This window comes from Protopterus annectens, chromosome 1.part2, assembly GCF_019279795.1.
Source record: "Protopterus annectens isolate FY-2018-M chromosome 1.part2, PAN1.0, whole genome shotgun sequence".
In the NCBI taxonomy this organism is placed as follows: Eukaryota; Metazoa; Chordata; order Ceratodontiformes; family Protopteridae; genus Protopterus; species Protopterus annectens.
The window spans coordinates 704407680-704427597 of NC_056727.1; the positions used below are offsets into that span (position 1 = coordinate 704407680).

General features: G+C 37.8%; 1 protein-coding gene across 3 annotated transcripts in view; it reads left to right on the forward strand.

Annotated features, from left to right (window-relative positions):
* HEATR5B (HEAT repeat containing 5B) overlaps positions 1 to 19918 on the forward strand; it is a 2176461-nt gene that overhangs the window by 1873985 nt on the left and 282558 nt on the right. For all 3 annotated transcript variants that reach the window (XM_044058540.1, XM_044058533.1, XM_044058548.1), the window contains exon 32: positions 11954 to 12226. In XM_044058540.1, the coding sequence (XP_043914475.1) occupies positions 11954 to 12226 (273 nt within the window). The remainder of the gene's footprint in view (positions 1 to 11953; positions 12227 to 19918) is intronic.

Sequence of the window (19918 nt, forward strand, 5' to 3'; positions counted from 1 at the left end):
GTTTCTTGCACTGTACAGAGTGGTTTAGCAAAATACAGCCATTTTGGGAAAGTTTCAGTGTGCTGTGTACTGTTTATTCGCAAAGTGCAGTTACTTTGAACATTTTTTTACTCTGAGCTTCTTCTGCCCAGTTTATTTGCACAATACAGTTAATTTGTAATGTTTCTTACACTGATAAGAGGTGATTTCTTACAGTGCAGTGATTTCAAGAGTATTCTTGCGCCCAGGAGACTTATTTTGCAAAGTTCAGTTATTCAGAGGGTTGTTGTGCTATTGGGGATAGTTACAAATGTTAGCATAAATTTGTGGCTTATGTATATGTGTGCATGTTCATATAATTACAAGTGGACTTGGGTTGCATTGTGTTTTACTATAATTTATTGGCATGACAAATGGATTTCGAAAACTATCACCACTTGTGTTTGATCAGAGTATTGCAGAGAATTGGAGAATATTTGAGTAAGACTGTGATATTTTTTATACAAACAGCTTATTCTGACAAAGATGCATGCACTAGGGCATTCATTTTGCTAAACTTAGCTGGGTCAGAGGCCATTGAAAGTGAGCGTTCATTTGTATATGCATCAGCAGTATATGAAGGAGAAGGGGAAAACCATCATATTGTTTTACAGGCAGAATCAAGGGAGGACCCTGAGTGTTTGGAATGCAAATTCAGGGAAATGTGCACCCCCAGGCAAATGTTACATTAGAGAGGCATTTGTTTTACACAAAAGATCAAAAGCCAGGAGAAACCTTTGCAGCTTATATTACTGACCTGAGGAACATAGCTAAAACTTGTAGGTTTCGTGATTTAAAAGATGACTTGATAAAGGACAGGCTTGTGTGTGGTATTAATAGTGCTGCAGTGAGAAAGATTTTGCTTCATGACAGTGATTTAACACCGAACAAAGCTATTGAGAATTGTCAAATCCATGAATTTTTCAGAAAGGCACTCAAGTATGTTTGCAAGTGATAAGAGCATGGTTTCAGCAAGCTCCAGAGCAAATGTAGATAGCATGTAACATGTGGCTAGTAGAAGCAGGCCTAAGCACATGGCAGCTATAACCCATCCGAGTGTGGCAAGTTCTAAGACTAGTTCAGTAAAAAGGGCATGCTCAGTGCAGTACAAGGGTGAGTCAGCAAAACCCAAATCAAGCTTTATTGTTAACTGTCACAACTGTAATGCCAATCATGAGTCTAAAAGAAATAGTGCTCAGCATTTGGTCAGCAATGCCACAAGTGTAAAAAATGGAACCTTTTTCAAAAGTTTTTCAGATCAAGTAACCTCACACAGTTATAAAGAAGGGTCACTTAAAAAAGCAAGTTGATCATACAGAGAGCTGCAACTCTACTTTCTACGTAGATGGTGTATCAGTAATTGGTGAAAAGGTTGATGCAGTAAATTTGTTGCAAAGAACTAAGTGTTTTGTACTGCCCAGATCAATGGTAAATCCACCAAGCTCAAAGTAGACACTGGTTCAAAGTGTAACGTTATGTGAGCAGACACATTTGCTAAGGTGAGAGCTGGTAAGCAACTTAATGTGGCCAGTTGTGTGAAACTTGTTGCTTATGGAGGTGAGGAGATGAACTGCTACAGCTTACAATTCCATGTAATCTGAAGACCTTTGTAATCATTATTGGGTCTCAGAGACAGTTTGAGAATGAATCTGCTTTCCTTTACTAAAGAAGTTCATCATATAAGGACATGTCTCCATTCCAGTTTTGCTGAAGCTAGTTTCTCAGAGTATGTCGATGTTTTTGATGAGAAGTTAGACAAGATTCCATTTGTGTATTCTATGAAGTTAGACCCAGAGATCAGTCCAGTGGTCAGGCCAGCAAGAAAAGTTCCGATAGCTATGCAGAATAAAGTCAAAGCTCAGCTGGATAAAATGGTGCAGCAAGGTGTAATTTGTCCAGTTACAGAACCTACAGAATGGGTGCCATCCATGGTAGCAGCTCACAAAAAAGGTACAGATGAAATCAAAATATGCATTGACCCAAGGGATTTGAACAAAGCATTAAAGAGACTGCATCATCCTATGCATACAGTTGAGGAAGTCGCAGCCCTAATACCAAATACCACTGTTTTTTTCTGTCTTGGATCAAAAAGTTCATTTTGGCAAGTGATTCTTGATTGCAAATCTTCACTACTGACTACTTTCAGTACCCCATTTGGAAGATGTAGATTCCTCAGGATGCCAGTTGGAATAAATTCTGCAAGTGAAGTCTTTCCGCATGTAAATGGAGCAAATTTTTTCAGTTATCCTTGTGCCTTAATAATAGATGACTTATTGCTTGGAGGCAATGGTGAAGCAGAGCATGACAGAAACCTTAAGAAAGTTCTAGACAGACATGTGAAGTGAACTTGAAGCTCAGTCCTTTGAAGTACAAATGGCTACCAAAAGTAACATGTTGGTCATTTATTTACTAGCACTGGCCTGCGACCAGACCCGTACAAGCAAGCAACCATTCTCGAGATGCCAGTACCGGATAATGTTCATGCTCTACAATGTTTTCTTGGTATGGTCAACTATTTAGGCAAGTTTATACCAGACTTCAGTGAGTTGACAGCACCTTTGAGAGAGCTGACATGCAAAAATGTTACATGGTCTAGGTTGGAACAGCCCCAGACAGCATTTGAAGACCTTAAGCAGAAAATTGCCACCCCACCTACATTAAGAAACTATGATGTCAATAAACCAGTAACTCTTTCCTTTGATGATTCAAAATTTGGTCTTGGCGCAGCTATTCTTTAAGAAGGCAGACTGGTAGCCTGTGCATCTAGAACTCTTACCCAAACTGAAATGCAGTATGCTCAAATTGAGAAAGAACTTTTTGCAGTAGTATTTGCATGTTCAAAATTTCATGGTTATATTTATGGTCGAGCTATTCAGATTGAAGCTGATCACCAACCTCTTGTCACTATTTGAAAGAAGCCTGTGCATTCAGCTCCAGCACGATTACAAAGAATGATGCCCAGACTGCAAAAGTACAACTTCAAAATGGTCTGTACAAAGGGCAAGCATCTTTATCTGGCTGATACCTTATAGAGATCGCCCAGAAGTATAATGGAACAACTTAATGCAGAGAATTTTGACTTTGATGTCATGGAATTGCATAATTTTTCTACCACAAAACTTGATGAGCTGAAAGGTCATACAAAGACTGATCCAATTTTGCAAAATCTCAACCACTTCATTAATTCTGGATGGACGTCTAAGCAATCTAGTATACCACCTGAAGTGCAAACTTATTTTCCTTACAGAGATGAAATGTTGATGGAAGATGGCTTTATTTTCAAACGTCCTAAAATTGTTGTTTCTGCTTTCTTACAACTTGAATACATCCAGATTTTGCATTGTGGTCACCCAGGTTCCGAATATATCAAAAGAAGGGTAAGAGGACTAGTATGTTGGCCTTCTCTAGCAAGATTTTATACAGTACTTTCTTCTTGTTCAGTATGCAATAGTACTAAACCACATTTGCAAAAAGAACCACTTCAGCTAAGTCAAGTTCCTGAACTACCTTGGTCAACAGTAGCCAATGATATATTATAGTGGAACAATCATTCTTAGTGTTGGTAGACTTTTATTTGAACTGGTTTGAGATCTATTTACTACCTAACCTAATGTCCATTGCTGTTATCACCAAGTTGAAATGTCATTTCTCAATCCATGGTAGTCCACACAAAATTATTTCTGGCAGTGGTACCCAATTTACCAGTCAGTTGTTTCAGAAATTTGCAAAAGAATATGACTTTGTACATGTTACTAGTACTCCAGAATACCCACAGTCAAATGGACTAGCTGAACATGCAGTACAGAGTGCAAAGCAATTACTAGAGAAATCAAAGCATGATAATACCATTGCCTTTTTGAATTTACTCAATCTCAGAAGCATACCCCATGATGGTATACTTGACTCGTCTGCTCAGAGACTTCTGTTAGGCAAACCAGAACAAACTTGCCTATCAGTTCCAGTTTTTTGAGGCCTAAAGCAAAGAACAACAGAACAATCAAAGCTCAACTGTTCAGAAAGCATTCTTTCCAGAAGTCCAGCTATGGTAAATCGAGCAGATTTATTCCTCTATTGAAAGGAGAAGAGACAGTAAGGATACAAACACTGAAAGGTTTTGACTGGATTGATCAAGTAACAGGTGCCGAGCTGAGATCCTACTTCGTGGAATCTGAGAGTGTGGAGTACAGGAGAAATTGCATACGTCTTCTTTCTGTATCAGAATCAATATCACAGCATTGTTCCTGTGATACAGACTCTAGATCTCAGAGCAATCCAGACAATGTTCCTGTTGCAGAATGTGTCTTAACGTCTACTTCCGTTTCTGATGTTCCTAAAGTTGAACATTCAGCAGAACTAGTCCCAGTTGCCGGACCTAGTTCTGATTTCTATGTCACACAATTTGGTCGTATTTCCAGACCTAGTGTGAAATGCACAGCAACCTGGACATAATTGTTTATATGTATTTAATTCTGTATAATTGCATATCAAAGAATTTAGTATCAATTGCATGTCAGTTAATGTCATCAGTAATGCATGACTCAGAGGGAGGATGTAGAATAGAGTGTGTGTGTGTGTGTGTGTGTGTGTGTGTGTGTGTGTGTGTTGTACTTTTAGGAAATGTTTCCAAGGACAGCACATGCATATAAATAGCAAGCATGTGCTAGCTTCAGTGCCATTTTGAGAGTGCAACCAGAGAGTGAGCATGTATGAGTGTGATAGCTAGTTTGTTTATAGGTTTATCTAAGTTAAAGTTATTAAGCCTCAATCCTGATGTGTTTGTACATAAGAAAGCTGCTTGAACAGAACCCACAGAAGTTCGTCTGTTTTATCCTGACCAGATGAGCGACAGGTGTGATAGTATGCACATCTATGTGTGAGTGAGTAATGCACACCTATGTGTGAGTGAGGTATGATAGTATGCATATCTGTGTGTGAGTGAGGAATGATAGTGTGCAAACTCAGGCACAAAATTTATTTTATTTATTTATTTTACATTTGTTGGGCGGCCACGGTGGTGCAGCGGTTAGCGTTGCCGCCTCACAGCAAGAGGTTCTCCGGTTCGATACTCGGCTAGGGTGCCTTCTGTGTGGAGTCTGCATGTCCTCCCTGTGGTCACGAGGGTTTCCTCTGGGTGCTCCAGTTTCCTCCCACATCCCAAAGACATGCTGTAGGTGGATTGGATACTCTAAATTGGCCCTAGGTATGTGTGCATGCATGTGCCTTCTGTGGAAGGTTGGGCGCCGGGCTGGCAACTTGACACCGTAAAACTCCACTGCCAATCATGAGCGGACAGGTGATCCGCTGTGGCGACCCCTAACCGGGAATAAAGCCGAAAGAAGAAGAAGAAGATTTATTTTACATTTGTTGACCTGGATAGTCTAACTGGATTTATGTCCATTTTCAGTAGAGTCCCGGGGAGATAAGCTCCAAGAGATTACTAGACTACTAACATACAGGTACTAGTTGTTATACAGTTAAATACTACAAATTTTAAACAGTTCAGGAATTTTCACAGTTTATACAAAAAACATGTTACAAGCATTAGATAAGATATTTTAGACTTTATGTACAAGACTTCATTAGTAACTAGAAAGTAATTGTTAAACAAGTGCATACTTCCTGTGGCATCAGACCAGGCAGTATAATTTTTACACCTGCATTAAATTGTATTGTGTACTTTATTTAAATCTGTTAACTGAATAGGTGAGCCAATAAAAATGACCCCTTTTATTTAGAGCTCTAGTATGCAACAACAAAAATTTGCACGTGGACTTTATAAACAGTTTTTACCACTTACACATTACCTTTACTTCTGTATATAATGTAAAGATCATTGTGTGTACAGAATGGGACATACTTGCTCATTTATTTTGGTGAAGGAGTTGTGTTGCACAAGAGCCTTGGCCATGCAGTCTTGGCATAAAAAAAATCAAATGAACACTGGTTGCAGTCCCTGACGCTCAACATAATTTTGGTGAAGTCCTTCCTATTTGAGCTTGACTCAAGATACTGTATAGTGCTATTCCTTCTCGTCTGCACAAATGGCTAAGGCAATCATGACATCCTCCCTGTTTTAGGGGAAACAGACTTATATGATTAACGGCTTTATATAAATTGTCTGTAGTTAAGGGTAGCTTTTGTCTCTTGAATACTCTGGAATGGGAGTCAAGATCATAGTTCATCCTGCTGCAGTTAGAATTCCAGAACACTTTGGGGTATGCAAACAAACAGTGTAACCTACACTTGTAATCCCTCTGCAGAGAAGCAGAGTATGTTTGTTATCAGTCTGACTGTAAACCAGAGACAGGTGATGTCGCTGATGGATTGTATGAGCCCCAGATATGTTCCTGTCCTGAAGGTAAGAGTTGTCTAATTCTACTACTTCTAGATTTTCTAGGAGTGTGGCACAAGGGAGATTGATCTTTTCACTACACTAGAAGATGTGGTCCTTCTCCTGTTCTGCTGTCTTCAGCATTGCAAGGAAGAATTAATGGTAGATGCTTTCTATCTTCAGTGATGGGAAAGATTTTTGTAAAGCTTTTTCAACATTCACTCTGAATTAATGCTCCATCTCAGAATTCATACATGAAATACAAGTATTTACTATTATTGTCTTCTGCTTTTGGCTGAGAATGTGCAGGTTTTGGACACTCTTATCCCTGCAGAAGCAAAATAAGTCAACCTTTGGTGGGGAGACAACTAGCACAACCTCAGAACATCTCTTCTTTTTAGAATCCTTGCTGTTACTTGGCCCTTTGGTAGTTATTCTTGAGGCTGTTGACGACAGATAGGAAACCTTCCACTCATTAAATGCACTCTGATAGTTGGTAAGGGTCCTCTTTTTCCACAGAGTTGTATTATCATTTGCTGCATCTGTCAGTCAACTTGCTGGTGATCTTGAATTACAACTTGCAGATTGGTTATTTTATAGTCAGAATGCTTGTCTGTGACATTCCGGCACATCATGGCCTTTTAAATAACAGAACTGTGACCCAACATTGAGTGGTAAGTGCTTAAAGGAGATTCTCCACATTTGTCCTTCTTTAAAGATTCCAGCTTTTACTTGAAACTTGAATTCCATTGCCTCCTTGTGCAAACTGGTTTATCATCCCTGAAGTTCGTCTCACGGAAAATGATTTTCCTGGTGGTCAGCAACTCTGCTCACAAGATCTCTGTGCTGGAATCCCTTATTTGCATTTTTATGCTCTCCCTTTCCCCATCCAGTAGCTGTGGTCATCCTGCTTACTGCCCGATTCTACCCCTGCCTACATGAGTACCCCATTTGCTGCATGTTTCCCCTTTATTGGGCAGGAGGCCAGCCATTGTTTGCTCTTTTATGTCAAACCATTTTAGAGATACAGACATTATATTCAGGGAGTAAAAATTGTTGAAAATGGTCAAGTCAGGGTATGAACCACTTGGATATCATATGTGGTGTAGGAGTTTGAAACAAAGTTCTTAAAACATCAGTTTAGGGAGAAATTGCATTTCAGGTCATTGTGTAATTTTTGACACCGGTGTGTAATGTCGTGTTTTACAGGTGCTTCCCTACTTAAACCCTTTCAGCGTACGAACTTTCAGACTTACGAACAAAATAGTTTACAAGTCCAGAATTTGAATACCACACAAATGAATGTCTTACACTGCATGATAAACATCAGTTCTGATGAAGTCTGAAAGTGTTTGCACGAAAGTGCTTAATGTTTATTAAAATACTTTTAAAAAATATTTGTTTTGTGGTTCTGGACTTTATTGTGCACTGCGTTCATTTGTGCTGTTTTGGTGGTGGTTGGTACAATTTTGAGCACATACCCTCTTTTTCATTAATTATCAAGGGAGTGTTGGACTTGCAGACATTTCCTCTTACGACAGGAACCTGACCTGTTTGTAAGTAAAGGAGCACCTGTATTACAGAACAAAAGTTGACATTTTCTTTTTCTAAATTAGTCACCAATTATAAATCAAAGTGCTTATCTTTGAATAGACTATTTTTAGTAGCTAGCACATTTAACAAACAGCTCTCAGAACTCCCATTTCATGTCAGTGATAGATCCCTTTGTTGCATTTGTGTCAGAGGCAGTTCTTTCTTCATAACAAACCTAGTTTTTTCTCTAGAATTGCGTAGTTAAGTAATGCCAACCAGTTTGCTAACGTGCATTTTTAGTACAGCCAGAAAAGAGATGGGTAAAGCTCCGTCATTCTTAAAACATATGTAGGCGTCTCTGTTAATTACTGTGCAGGACTGAATCATTTCATATAGACTGATACTCCCTCCAACTGAAATTGCTTCACTGACAGCAGTAACAGTAAACTGAAATGAAGATTGCTTAATCCAAAACAAAATCCTACCTTGTACCTGAAGTGAATTTCTGAATCTGGACTACAGTGATCAAGTCTCCCTTATTTCAACTACACGGCTTGCTAGCCGCAGCATAGACCCTTGCCAGATAGGTTTGCTATTTCATGCATTGCAGTGATTTATTAAGACATCAGTTTATCTTTGAATGGTGGTAATTGTTTTAAAGGAGCCTTTTGTAACCCATATCATAACATACTCTATACTTGACTGTTCCAGAGTTAATAATTACTTTCCAATCTCTAACCTTTGCTTCACTGATAATATTCGTGAAGAAGTAGTTTAGTCATGACCTGATTTGATTTTGCTGGAGTATCAAGTTTATGGCTCATTCCAGGCTACCTTTTGAATGAGATGTAGTATAGAGACTGCCCTCACTTGGGTAATGAAAGAGAGAGATCATCAGTGATGCTCCATCTTGGTCTTTCATGATCTGTCTTTAGCATTTGATATGATGAACCACAATACCTTATTGAATCATCTTCAGACCTATTGTAGAATCTCAGGTTCTGTCCTAGATTGGATTGCCTTTTACCTCTGTGGTCATACCCAATAGGTATTTTATGGTGTCCATTCTTTGTCTAGTTATTCTTTTCAGCTCTGGTGTCCCACAAGATTGATTTTGGATCCTTTATTGTTTTCCTTATGCATGCTTTAACTGGGTGAACTGTTTCATGAAAGAGATGTACAGTACCATTGTTATGATGATGTTACTTAGCCATACTTCTTTTTTCCTCAAGATAAACTGTTTATTGAGAATTCACTAGGTAAAGGCTTGGAATGCATCCAGAACTGAATGAACTGAAATTACATGAGGCTCAACACCTTTAAGACTGTGGCCATGGCTGTCTATGCTTCTCTGAGGAAATCGGACTTCCCGATATTAAATCTTACCATTATTTGTGGTTGTGATACTTAGAAATGTTTCGATAAGATGGGGAATCACGATCAGTTAATTGACAGCAGGCATTCAGGGGCCAGGAGTCATCATATGTCTTGATCATTATGTTTCCATGTTCAAAGCATGGCACTCATCAAGCATTTGATCCCAACACAAGACCTTGGAGCAATTTCCTTTAGCTGCCTGTACCTAGAAATGTTTGACACAAAACTCAATTGATTGTAGTTTTTGCACAACTCTGCAGCCTGGGCACTGACAGGTATTCCTCATTACCAGCAGATTTCTTTTTTTTTTTTTGCTGGTATATGCATTTGCTCCCTATCAAGTCTTGTATCACTTTCTAAGTTGTGCTAGTCTGGTCCTACATGACATTGGTCTGCCATACTTGAAAAACTCATGATCCAACACAATCCAGTTGGATCTTTATATTCTTCTTCCTTGTGGTTGGTGGAGGTTGTAAGACTCCATCTAGAGGCTTCTTAAGTGCATGACTGTTGCTGTCAGGCTCCCCATGTCTGGAAACTTCCTCTGCATTGGTTAAGTCTTTCATACTGGCTAACTTCAAAAGGTCACTGAATACTCATATATTTCGTCTTTTAATTTAGCATTTTAGCAAGCTCCCATTTTATTCCAGCCAAACCTTTTATGTAATTGTTAACTTTAATTTTCTTCATAGTGAGTTGACATATTTTTATTGTCGTGGTCCTCAGGAATATAGCACTTTAATAAAACTGAAACTAAATATTTTATTTGAATTTCATAAAGCAGGAACAAGGCTCTCTCAATATGTTGACTAGGGTTTACTATCGAAATTGCGATCACCAATCGTCGAATGTACACACTGTCGACTCCTTCATGTGAAAGCTGTAATGCCGAGTCCTCAAGATATCGAACTACAACACCGAACCTCGACATTTCCGACCACTACACCACAAAACAAGTGCTACCATGGGTTCAACGGGGGGCGAGATTTTGCATTTCGGAATATCGGTGTTTGACATCCCAACAGTCGCTGTTCGGAGTTCGCGTTAGTGGTTTCGACGATGGGCGATCGCAATTTCGATAGTAAACCGTTGACTAGAAAGAATATCATGTATTGTCATAACCATTATTAGAGACTTTGTTTGTGCCTTAAAGCACAGCTGCTACTTTCATTAAAAACATGTCTGTGGAAGACATGTGAGGCTCCTACCTGGTCTTCCATTCTTATTACCAGCAAAATATGAAAATTAAACAGCATCTCAAAAGGAAAGCCATCCTTAAACATTCAGAGGTCCACTAGATTTGGGTGTAGTTTATTTTCCTTAAAAATGTTTTTATTACATTGGGCACAGTTCTCTTGTTGTTTCATGTTATAACTATGTGATATGCTTTGCTTATTAGTTACCTGTTTGTTTATAAATAAAATGACAGATCACCAATGGTTCTATTAAATCCATTACATCCAAGAACCCTTTGTATCACAAATAGTGAATCACAGGATGAACAAGTACAAACGCAACAGAGATACAAGAAGATAGCTGTCCCTAGCATTAAGGTAGAGAACTAATTTCACTTCCTTGTTAATAAAAAATAAAAAAAGAAAACATATTGTTTTATTTTTCATTTTTCATGAAATTTTACAGAAATAAAAAATGAAAAATAAAACATCTTTTTTCCCTCAAATAACAAGGAAGTGACTCAGTTCTCTGCCTTAACACTGGGGACATCTATCTCCTTGCATTTCTGTTGTGGCTTTCTTTAGTAATACCTGCTGTAAGCATCACATCAAAATAAAAGGCTAAGAGCGTAATGAAATACCCACAATAATGATGGATTTTTGGAACTGTCTTTTGCAGCAGCTATTTTACAAATCCTACCATTTTATACCCGTCTGTTATCAGTGAGTGTAAAGTAGCACCTAAGGGGAAACTGAGCACTTTGATTTCATTCAGAAATTGAATTTGCTTTTAAGGTGCTGCTTAGTGTTTTTAGAGATACCATTAAAGATCAAGAAGACATATGATGGGCCACACAAATTTGTGAAGGTGAGTCCCAGAAGTGGATTTCTGGAAAATCAGAAAAGCAAGTGAGTGATGCTAGAATGACATGAGTTGTTTTTGTTATTATCAGCTGCAGATGCCAGTATTGAAGATCTGCTTTGGTGAATACTTCTCATAATGTATTTTCTGGGACATCAGTGAATATCAACACTCTTGAGTAGATATATAGCATTCTATCATGATAGTTCTTTTTATACATTTGAAATACAAATTACACCATGCCACAATCTTACTTCAAAAATGTGAAAAAGTATCTTCAAAAAATGTAATGAGTTGTGAAGTCGAATCTTGCTTTGTTTCATTTCTGTAGACCTGTATTGTAGATATTCTTGCACGTGTAGTTTGATATGAAGACAGGCATATGGGTACTAATATGTTTTCCATCTCAGCACTGTGAAGCAGTTCTTTTGTCTCTTTGGTATGGATCATCTCCTTAATCTAGACCTTATGATCCTCAGGGAGGGGGTGCATTCCTTGTAGTTCTTCATCTGTTTCAGTGGGGCTCAAATCATATACTTTTATCATAATTCATTTGGAGGAAAAGCTCATTTATAAACTTTAAAAGTGATGTCTTCCAGCATTGCAGATTATGTTCAGTGTCATCCATTTATTGTCATTAATTTCTTTTTATTTTAGGCGATGATGATGCTTCCGAAAAAGATTCTGGATCTCTGATTGGTGAAGGTGGAGAAACTGGAGGTTTTGTTCCTGGGAAATCCCTTGTTTTTGCAGCTATGGAGTTGTTAATGTTTCTCCTAGTACAACACTTTCCACAGCTCAACACTAAAGTAATGGACTCTCCATCCCATGTGCTCAGCAAATCACAGAGACTTTCGGAAGAGAGTGCTCGCCTTGTGGCATCTACCATTCAAATCCTGGCTGACCTACCTTCTCTTTGTTCACCTGCTGGTATTTTACATATATTTCATGTTTTTTTTCACTTGTATATGTTAGGAAGTACTCTTTGTAGATAGATATGTTTAATCAGTAGTAATGCACTGTGAATTTTCGAGTGTTAAAAAATATTCATGAGATATTCTAAAATTGTTAACGTTAGTGCTTTTATGGCTCCACATGAACGTAATACCTACAAGTTTCAGATTTAATAAATGGATTAAATATGTAAAATGGTTAGAATTATTCACATATAATTATCATCTAGTGTATGTGGAGGACAAAAAGTAAATAAAAGTGAACAACTTTAGAACTTGATTTTTAATATTAATGCTGCTTGAAATATGGTATAGTCTTCTTCTGCTTCTTCTTTCAGCTTTTCCCGGTTAGGGTCCGCCACAGCGGATCATCTGTCCGCTCATGATTGGCAGTGAAGTTTTACGGTGTTGAGTTGCCAGCCCGGTGCCCAACCTTCCACAGAAGGCACACACACACACTCACACTTAGGGCCAATTTAGAGTGTCCCATTCACCTACTGCATGTCTTTGGGATGTGGGAGGAAACCGGAGCACCCAGAGAAAACCCACGCGACCACAGGGAGGGACATGCAGACTCCGCACAGAAGGCACCCCAGCCGAGAATCGAACTGGAGAACCTCTTGCTGTGAGGGGGCAACGCTAACTGCTGCACCACCGTGGCCTCCCTGATGTGTGGGAAATGCAGTAATAGATCTAACTTTGAGGTAATATCCTAATGATAATAACAATAATAATGATGTATATAAGTTGAGATAATGTCATAATAAGCTGTTCCCATCTAGTTAATCATGTTGAATGCATGGCTTAACAGCAGTTGTCTTAATGAGTGTATAATGTACTTTTCTTCTCAAAATATCAGTAATTCCACATATTTCTTTCTACACATACAACGGACAAAGATTTCCCTTCATACTACTTTCTCCATGTATACCATTTTCAAACACAACCTTGACATTATTACTGATACCAGTATTAATTATGGTTATTACTAAACTTCTGACTTACACAGTTATTCCCAAAGATAGTAAAAGTTTTTATAATTTAAGAAACAATGACTGACAGCATCCCTCTTGAGCCGCTGAGAGTTTCTGAAGCACTGTTTTATGTTTGCAGTTACAAGCTGGTTAAATATAAGCCTGTTTCTTACAATAAAAAAATAACACTGAACCAAATAGCTGTAGCAAGGAGAAAAGTAATAAAAACTGTCAAACATCTTTTATATGCATCAATGTTAGTGGAGTTTATGTAAAAAGTAAACTGTTCCTGATTTAATTAATTTTATTTATTTAAGTATTTATTGACATTTGTGTACCAGGAATGTTGAAGTAGGCAAAGGTGCACATTGTCAGCTGAGGCCCAGGGAGAAAAGCTGCAATAAAGACATTAAAACAGTAGCAGATATAAGTAACATTTAAGATGAATAAGTAATCACTTTAACTATAGTTTCTAAAGGAAATTAAAGAGAATGATTTACTGGCAAAGGCAAATAAACAGAATAACATTGTTGCTATTGGAAAAATACAGAGAATGATTAACTGCCAAAGACATTATAACATTACAGTAGCAGAGCAGATATTGTGTATATTGAAAAAGATGGTTGAAGCTAATGAGAAGGGAAAATACAAGATTATGGTATATGGACAGGATGTTGTAGAAGACATAACAGAGAAAATTGATAGAAGACTGTAGTTAAGGAAGCAGTAAAGAAATAATAGATTAAGTAAATTCAGGGGAAGTTGGTTTGAGTGGAAACTAGCCTTCTTCTTCTTTCGGCTTTTCCTGGTTAGGGGTCGCCACAGTGGATCACCTGTCCATTCGTGATTGGCAGTGGAGTTTTACGGTGTGAAGTTGCCAGCCCGGCACCCAACTTTCCACAGAAGGCACACACACGCAGGCACTCATGCCTAGGGCCAATTTAGAGTGTCCAATCCACCTACAGCATGTCTTTGGGATGTGGGAGGAAACCGGAGCACCTGGAGGAAACTCACATGACCACATAGAAGGCACCCCAGCCGAGGATCGAACCGGAGAACCTCTTGCTGTGAGGCGGCAACGCTAACTGCTGCACCACCGCGACCACCCAAGCACTTTCAGCACTACAGAGCTAATTTTTATGAATAACCTTCATTGAATGGAAAGAAAAGTGCAGTTTACTAAGTTGCACTTATCCCTAACAGTAGATGTTTGAATTCCTCACATTTGAAGTATCCTTAAGACCGGGGTGTCCAGCCTTTTTGTCTCAGGTGCCACTTAGCATAGAGTTCTGGGCTACTCATCATACTTCACAAGATTTAGGTGGCCACATTACCATGTTCAATATGTACCTGGCCATTCAAAACAGTATGTTGTAAGATATACCAAGGGCCAGATTGTGGCCTAAGGGCCACCTGTTGGGCACCCCTGATTTAGACTATATGGATTTTGTCTTACCATGACACAAAAAACGGCCAGCTTCTAAAAGCTGTGGCTCCCTGTCACACCTTCACTTTGACTTATGATTGGGCAGCCCTGTGGAGGGAAAATCATCACTCAGAGTGAAGACTCTTCAAAATGTCTTTGCCCAAAAGTTACAAAGTTGTGTTGTCATCCTGAACTACAGAAACAAAAAGTAAACAATTGTACATCCCAGCAAATAACTAAATACAAAAATAGGGGGATGGAGGGTAGATGTGGCTACTAAAGCGGTGAAAAATTTGAACACCTGCAGTTAAGGGTTAGTGCAACCTACACAAATGTACTATATTCATCACCGCCACTGCTGTAGTATCCCTTAAGCTATATGGGTTGATTATCAAATCCTATACAACCTGGGAGGAGGAAGGATATGCATCCAGGAGTGCTTGGAAAATGGTCCTAGCAAAGCCTGTCCTGGGTCTAGAAAAGGAATCCAGTTTGTAATGCCTTGTAAAGGTATATACAGAGGGCCATGTAACTGCCTTTAGAATGCTCCTAGCGTACATCCCTTTCCAGCCTGCCATCAAAGAAGACAAGTCTAATAGAATGAGCCTTTACACTGCCTGGAACTAGTTTATCATGGTGAGAATAGCAATAGGCAATAGCTGAGGACAACCATCTAGAAATACCCTGTAGTGACACAGATTGTCCTTTCTTTGTCCCAGCATAAGAAACAAACAGCTGATCAGTATTTCTAAAGGACTTAGTCCTGTCAAGATAGTACCTGAGCTGCCTATGTACATCCAGAGTATGTAGAATCCTTTCTCCCTGGTTGTGAGTTTCAGGACAGAACACTGAAACTGTTGTCTTGATACAAAGTGAATTTTGAAGTAACACTAGGCATGAATGATGGCTGGTTCTTAAAGAGACAATATCTCTATGGAAGACAAGATAGGGTTCACCAGTGATGAGATCCTGCAACTCCGATACTCTTCTTGCAGATGTCAGAGCAAAATAAAAGACTGTTTCTATGTAATTAACTTTAAACTGCCTAATGTGCAAGTTCAGATGGAAATGTGGTTAACATTTTCCATCAGAAAGTTAAGATCCCAGGGAGGAGCAACTTGCGATCTTAAGTGAAACACCCCTATCAGAAATTGTTTCACTAAGCAAGAGAAGGATTCATGGGAAGATATACTTAAGTGTCCGCAAGATGTACCTTGACAAATTAGTATGAAGGCCAGAGGCTAATATAACTCACTGAAATATTTGAGCACTGGTGACAACATCTTAGATAGGCCGCTGTTTATTCGGTAGGTACCAACTAGAAAAGTCTTCCACATGTTAATATAAGATCTTCTAGTAGCAGGATTTCTTACTTCCTGCATGTCCTCAAAAAGGTATCAGAATTTTTAAGAACCGCGGTGGTGGTGCTGCAGTAGTGTTGTCGCCTCACAGTAAGACGCTGTCCGGTTTGATTCTCAGCTAGAGCGTCTTCTGTCTGGAGACGTGCGTGAATGGGCGTACCTTCGTTGAAGGTTGTGCCATCAGGGCTGGTAACTCAGCATATAAAAATCGACTACCAATCATTAGCGGACCGGAGTTCCGCTGTGGTGACCCCTAACCGGGAAAAGCCGAAAGACGCAAACATTTAAGATGTCTTAAGACTGCTGTGCATCAAACCCACATCTTTTCTGAGTAGATCCATGTAGTAAGGAAACCTGTGGTAATTGACCTGGACCAGTTCCATAAAAAGAAGAACCAATATTTACTGGGCCAAAAAGAGGTCACAAAAAATATTTTTGGACAGTCTTTCTGAATCTTTTTCTTTTTTTAAAAAAGAAACATCTTTATTAAATTATCACTCATGACATAGCTAATCATAACATTTATATAAATGAAAACAAACCATACATACATAATCTTAGTTGCAAGTGTGAAGTAGAGTTCCTCCCTAACCCAGTTTGAGTGCAATTTGGACAACTGGATGGGAAACCGGAAATGCATCCCTGGTTTGGCACCTATGTCTCTAATGGACACAGGTAACCTGTAAAATGGTTCATCTCCCAGGCCCATGCTTACACTTATCAAGAGTATCAGAACTTGTCAGAGATTCGGGATGGATGGCTAGGCTTAAAAGGCCCTTGTGGTCGTTAGCCTAGTAAATACCTATGAACCAAGCATCACAAACCATATTTACATAATTTTAGTTGCAAGCAGTATACATCACTTATAATCTACCCATTCATTGTCAAGCAAACATTACATAACTCATTCAAATCTTGTCTTCTTTTAAACCTCATTCCTCCCCTGTATGTATTGTTCCAACAATTCCCATTTTTTCTGTGTAATTTGTTCCTACCCTTTTCTAAAGATCCCAGTTCCAGTTGTTTTATCTCTCTCTTACTATATTCACTACTTCTAGTACAGTTGGTTTAGACTTTGATTTCCATTTTCTAGTGATTGTTTTTTTGGCAGCTACCATAATTAGACTCAGTAAGGTCTTACTATGTCTAGGCATTCTGATTCTGTATTACAGCTCAGAAAAATCATTTCCCTAGATAAACCAATTTGTTCACCCAGTATATCTGACAGACTCGTCTGCAGGGAATCTTTAAAGTCTTCCAACTCATTATACTCCCAGAAAATACATTCCCAGTTACTTCTTTCTTCCCCATCACACCACCAACATTTGCTGTCTACGTGAGTTAAAATTCTCTGGAGTCTACTTGAGGCATAAAAATGGGTCTGTGTTTGGCTATCATAAACATAAACCCTCAAATGGCCAAACACCATACGGAAACACCATTACAGAACATTACTGAACATGAGCAACTGTGGAAAAAACCTCATATATGTATTATGAGCAGATTGCACTCCATTGGATCCAAGTAATAAAAAATGGGGTACATATTTTCAATAACTACAAAAAAAAAAAAAGGAATACAAGAATGTCTCTCCATCATGTTAAGTAGAAAAGGCTTGGAGTTTTTGTTTATGGAATTGGATAGTAAAGTTGGAAAAGAGTACATATAGTGTATAGGCAAGTGTAGAGCATTAATAAAGCTAGGATTCAGCTAGGAATTTTTTAATTTATTTTTAAATGTGTGGAGGTTAGATATGGACCTCACTACAAATGGGATAGAGTTTCAGGATCTGGCGATGCAGCTGGAATACAGAGAATTTACTGCATGTCTCACAGGTTTGTATGTGGAGAGAAGCTTTTCTTCTTATGAGCATAGTGGTCTTTTGGGATAGTAGTTGTGGAGAATATTGCCTACTGCTGGACATTTTGAAGGTCTGTCTATTATGTCAAGAGTCACAAGTAACTGAGTATGTCTGAGATGGTGGGATAATTAAAGCCAATGTAACTGTTGTAGGGCAGAGCACTGATGGGTTCTGCATGGTTTGTTAGTAGTGAATTTTGCAATTTTGTTGTTATATTCTAGATGAGTTGTTAGTCTAGCGTGAGGATTGCTACCTCATATAAGAGTGATGGTAAGTGGAAAGTAGTAGCCAGAGTTGTTTCTGTGACATTATTAAGAAATGGTTTTGCTTTCTATAACACTCCTAGTGTATGGTGAGTTCTTGTAAATCTGTTGAATGTGCAGGTCAAATTTAAGGTTGCCATCTATTAAGACCCCTAATAGTTAAGTGTATGGAACCACTTCTATTACATTACTATTGAAGGAGGTGATTTAAAAGTTGGTTTTGTCTTATGTATGGGTTTATGGAAGAAAAGGAGTAACTTTAATTTTTTGGGAGGGGGGATCGTTTAACATTAGTTGTGCATTGCAGAGCCAATTTTTGATGGAGGTACAAGATTCTTTTGTGATTTGTTGAAGATAGCTTAGGCTGCCTGCAAAGGAAAAGCGGGTTGAATCACCTGTGTATTAGATTAAGGTAGCTTGCTGTGAGGAGGTATAAAAATTGTTAATGAAAGTATTAAAGAGGAGAGGCACAAGAATAGAACCTTTGGGTTCCCCTGATAGTAACTAGCAATAACTAGCAAGGAAGGAGAGATTGAGAGTGTTATGCCATTTTACAGATTTGTTTCTGTTGGATGAGTAACTACTGAATAAAGAAGATGAAGATAAGAAACACAAGTGAACCAAACAAAACGGCTATTCCAGTTCTATTTCCACAAAGGCAAACTCAGTCCAAGATAAAATAACTTCTTCTTTATTCCATAACATGTAAATTGTGAAATGAGCGCTTTCACGTATCTAAAATACGCTTCATCAGATTTCAATATACAATATAACAACTCAGTTTTTATAGTATATGCATTCATCTAATTAATACAATTATATTGCTAATTGAAAACAGCTGTCTCTCTTAAACAACGTGGCTATTTCTTAAAGTTACAATAGCACTATATTCAGTTTAATATACCATGTTCTACTTAGTAATGTTATGTATATAAATATATAACATATAATCAGGTATACATATTAAACATTTGATTAAAGTGCAGAATGCAAAATATATATATGTAAATAAACATCCAAATGAACAAAAAGAAATAAGCAAAAACATACAAATATAAAAATAACATTGTCTAGCTATGTACATATATATTAATACATCTCAAGTCACCTCCCTTTATATCTAACTCTTATCCAGTGTTATATATCTCATTAACTACCTCCTATTAATTACCTTTCGTAAATGAAATAAAATAAAATAAAAATAGAAATGATGATAATAATATATCAGTAAATATCAATAAATATATAAAATATAAAAATATATATAAATATGGCATGAATAACCATATATATATATACTAAGGTATACATATTTCTATATACATGCATGTATAACAAGTCAGATGTAGAATATATATTATATGTATACATGCAAAAATGTGTATAAAACCATATATCCATACATTCAAACTAATAAAGTGCACCATGCATATATTCATCCCTAGCTAACATATATAACAAATCATGTTAACCCTTCTATATATATGATTCGATGAATATCAAGCAGCACATAAATATGTAAACAACTTGGCATAAACACCTAAAGTGCATCGTGCCTATCTTCTAAACATATACTCATCCCTATGTAGCATATATAAATCAATTCATGAATACTAAAAGGCATGTATATTTAAAAACATTTAAGAAGAAACCTACATACAAATGGATATATATATAAATACAAATATAAATCTAGACAAATATAAACAATCATAAAGTGCTGGATGCTAAATATAAATAAAATCAACCATTGTTGCTGGTACTATGCCATATCAATGTAATCT